We start from the raw sequence: 3,621 nt of genomic DNA, 5'->3' as shown, positions 1-3,621 counted from the left end.
TGTTTTCATCTGATCTGTTAATAAGCGAAATGTAAATCTTCAACAGTGAAAAAAACAATTCACTGTCTGCCTCTTGCTGTTGCATGTAATTGTAATTATTGGACATTTTTTTGTTATGGATTAGGTTTAATCGTGTTGATGGATTTAAGCGAGGAGAATGGTTAACATACCAATCAACAAAGAGATATTCCTAATGAAGAGGATAAATTTACCATTCTAATATATATCTCTAAATCTAGAATATCCGCTTCAAATAAGTATATCGAATATTGACATTTATAATACTCAAACAAATGTAATTGAATGTTTAATTCTTCCTGGGTCTTCCTCTTCCACGTTTAGGTCTATTCAAGTTCTTTGTCATTTCCTCCCTGTAAGAATCCATTGTTACAACAGAGAGTTTAATTCCATTTTCGTTTTCATTTAGCGTTTGATTTTGTTCTATGATTTTTGAACTTGATGTACTAGAACTTGATGAAGATGATGTAGATGATACTGATCGAACTCTGGACATGATGTTTTGATTATTTCTCGATTTGATTTTGGAAGGCTTAATAATTTTGTGTTCATGTGAAAAATTGGTAGATGTTGATGCATGTTGCGAAACATGAGGTTTCTGTAAAGGTAAAGAATACATGTACACATCGAACTACTTACATGTACATCATGATGCATGCTTTCTTGGGATGTTTCAATAATTTCACATTTCGAAATTCCATTCTTTTCTGAAAGAACTATTCTCATCATGGGTTTTGTCTTGGATGTAGAAGGTTCAGCAACAGCGTGTTGTTGCTGAACTGACGCTTTGGTATTTTCAACACAAATAAGGCCTTCTACATGTTCGTTTGTGGTATTCTGCATCAGCATCCCTTGTTGTTCCTGCTGTTCTTGTTGATATTGTCGATGTGCCAACATTTGTTCCTGTTGTTGCTGTAAAGCATACAAGTGAAGCAACACTTTCATGTTATTTTCACTTGGTTCATCAAGAGATAGTGATGATGGGGTGTTGTTAAACATTTTTTAAGGTTTTTTCTCAATTGAAAGCTTCTCCAGGATTACAGAAATGGTAGAGTCGTTCCTTGTCCACACAAAATTTCTAATTAAGGATATCGAATTTTGCTTAAATTCGTTATGGGTATTGCATTTCACCTTAATAGAACAACAAAGAAACAACGTTAAACGTAAAATGTACCACCTCTAACGTACATCGCAGAAATCGATTTCAGATTTGGGCGTCGTGTGTCTTGTAAGCAAACTTGCTAATAAGGCTATCCAAATGCGCTTTAATTCAATCTAGAGTTGTTCATCGCATCTAACCTTAATAGATCAACAAAGAAACAAATTTCTCTGTTTTCTTATTGTACAAATACAAGCAGTGTGTCGATTGTTCAGTTTTAAAGCGAGGTGGATGACTTTCTGAAGAAGAAGGACAAGCACACCACTTAGGCAAAGGTTTCCGGGCTCGTAATTGTTGAGTATAATTATAAATCACAAAAATTATCAACCTCATTGTTTTTTGCGACTTTGTTCTGAATGTATAATTAGGCGAGGGGTAGAATTCAAAAATTCTCCGAAGACTTATTCATAATAACGTATTTCGACTCTTTGAATCTTATTCAGGGAAGGCTAAATTCTTGCCTTTGTTGTGTGTCACTAATAGCGAGTCATTTGCTAGGACAAATGCTGTTGTAGTGATAATGGAAGACTATCTGAAGGAGAACAACCCAAACCAATAGTGTTTTAGAAATGCGTACACCAACAGCCAACCTCATGTCCCCATATTAATGAAAATCAATTAAGGCCAAAGGTAAATCGTAATTTCTTCCAACAACAACAACAACAAATGGAGTTGTTCAGTTTGATTTCATTTTGATACAATATATCAACAATTGAAAAGCATCAATGCTAGGTACATCGCTGCTGTTGTTTAGAGATATAATGATGAGGAGGTATCTTTAAACATTTTTTTTTGCCTTTATTCTCACCCACTAGGACGACAGAATATTCATTCTACAGAATATTCATCATCATGATGATCTAGAAATATGGTGTGGGTGGAGACACATGCACAATTTTTCTATTTAAGTATGCAGAGTTGCTCTTTCTTAACGTAAATTATGATTTTGGGTTGTGCGTCTCACCTTAATATGTTTTTATTTGTGTACTTTGAGTTCAAATATGGATTTAGGATGACCACATTTAAAGCGTTGTGGAATAATCTTTGCTTTTGAATCTGCAATGATTCCAAGTGAATATTCCTCGCATTTTTTTTTAAATCATTTTCTGTGTTTGAGAATGTAAAACCTTAATTTTCACACAACCATTTAGACTCCTTTATATATGGAGGTCATTAACAATTTACCTCTCAAAAGTGACAACGATATACAGCACATTGGAGGAACAAAAAGGAAAATGAATCAGGTAAAATAAAATTGTTAATAAATTGTAAATAATTCTAACGCAGTGTGTGAATTACAATCTCACGTTAGGGTGAATAACGGCCTCTCTTATTTGTTACCAGAGATGGTGAAAAACCTTCAGCACATGTCAAAAATCTCTCTCAGCAAGTTTCCCTCAACAAAGAGAGGGTTAATTCAATTTGAATAGATTAAAAAAAATGAAAACATTCCTCTCTAAACATTCCTTGCTGCCATCAAAATCAACGACAGGTGGCAGCACTGGTAAATCAAATCAAGACATGGCAAATTCAAAAACCGAATTAGAGGAAGCAACTATCGAAAGTGCACTTCATGATCCGAAATTACTAACTGTTGGTTCCGAACCTGCCATGAGTAAACAATTTTCCAAATCTCAAGGTCAATTCGATGACGGAATTTTGAAACGAGCCGAAAAGAGTTTTGGAGGTTTTTTCAAAGCATTGAGGAATGAGAAGGATGACAATCAGAAAAAGAAGAAACCAAACAAATTTTCCAACTCTCTGCATAATATGAACAAGATGACTGATGACGTGACTAGTCCAAAAACAAGTCAAGCTAATTTACAAAAGAATGGTACTGGTTCATTCCTCACTCTTCCCAATTTAAAAGCACCAGATGATCATAGATTGAGTATTACATCGTATGACAGTAGTTGTCATTCAATGAGTCAGGGAAATTTAGAAGAATTGTCTCCATCACCAAATGCTCAATATTTTCATAAGAGAAGAGAAGGGGAGAAATCATTGGATGATTTGTCGCCAGATGTATTGGGGTATATCATTAGCTTTTTGCCATCTAACTTGGAAATTGTTAAGGAATATTATAGAGATTCGTATAGTCAATTATTAGAAATTAGAAAGAGAGCTAAACTTTCAATGAATGGAAAGAATAAGATTGAAGCGATTAATAGCAAACAAAAGAAGGCTCTCAAAAAGTTGCTCTATTCTAAAAAGGAAGCAACTCGATCTTTTGGTGTATTTTCACTTTGTTTTACGAAACGATATTTCTATGAAGAGTTATTCGAAAGGGTTTCATTCTGGCAAAGTTTATGTGAGGTTTGTAACAGGATTGACTTGAGAAGTTGGGATTCTTTCTGTCAAAAAGTTGATCAATCACATGATGATAAGGAACAAATTGACATGTGGCAGAATATTTACAGATATTACAATGAATTTTCTGCCAG

General features: G+C 34.2%; 2 protein-coding genes across 2 annotated transcripts; one reads left to right on the top strand and one right to left on the bottom strand.

The window, feature by feature from the left end:
* Nucleotides 1–307: 307 nt before the first annotated feature.
* Nucleotides 308–1,017, bottom strand: NAEGRDRAFT_82349 (uncharacterized protein; the record flags this gene model as incomplete). The annotated part of the gene is made up of 2 exons (XM_002668449.1): nucleotides 308–616; nucleotides 658–1,017. 2 exons carry the CDS (start codon nucleotides 1,015–1,017, stop codon nucleotides 308–310), a joined length of 669 nt encoding a protein of 222 aa, XP_002668495.1.
* A 1,600-nt stretch (nucleotides 1,018–2,617) lies between these two features.
* Nucleotides 2,618–3,515, top strand: NAEGRDRAFT_76591 (uncharacterized protein; the record flags this gene model as incomplete). Its single annotated transcript, XM_002668450.1, has 2 exons — nucleotides 2,618–3,412; nucleotides 3,453–3,515. The coding sequence occupies 2 exons, from the start codon at nucleotides 2,618–2,620 to the stop codon at nucleotides 3,513–3,515; spliced, it is 858 nt and encodes a 285-aa protein (XP_002668496.1).
* Nucleotides 3,516–3,621: the final 106 nt, after the last annotated feature.

This window comes from Naegleria gruberi, assembly GCF_000004985.1.
Source record: "Naegleria gruberi genomic scaffold NAEGRscaffold_211, whole genome shotgun sequence".
In the NCBI taxonomy this organism is placed as follows: Eukaryota; Heterolobosea; class Eutetramitea; order Acrasida; family Naegleriidae; genus Naegleria; species Naegleria gruberi.
The sequence above is the reverse complement of the archived record's forward strand: the minus strand, read 5'-3'. Positions and strand labels throughout refer to the sequence as shown.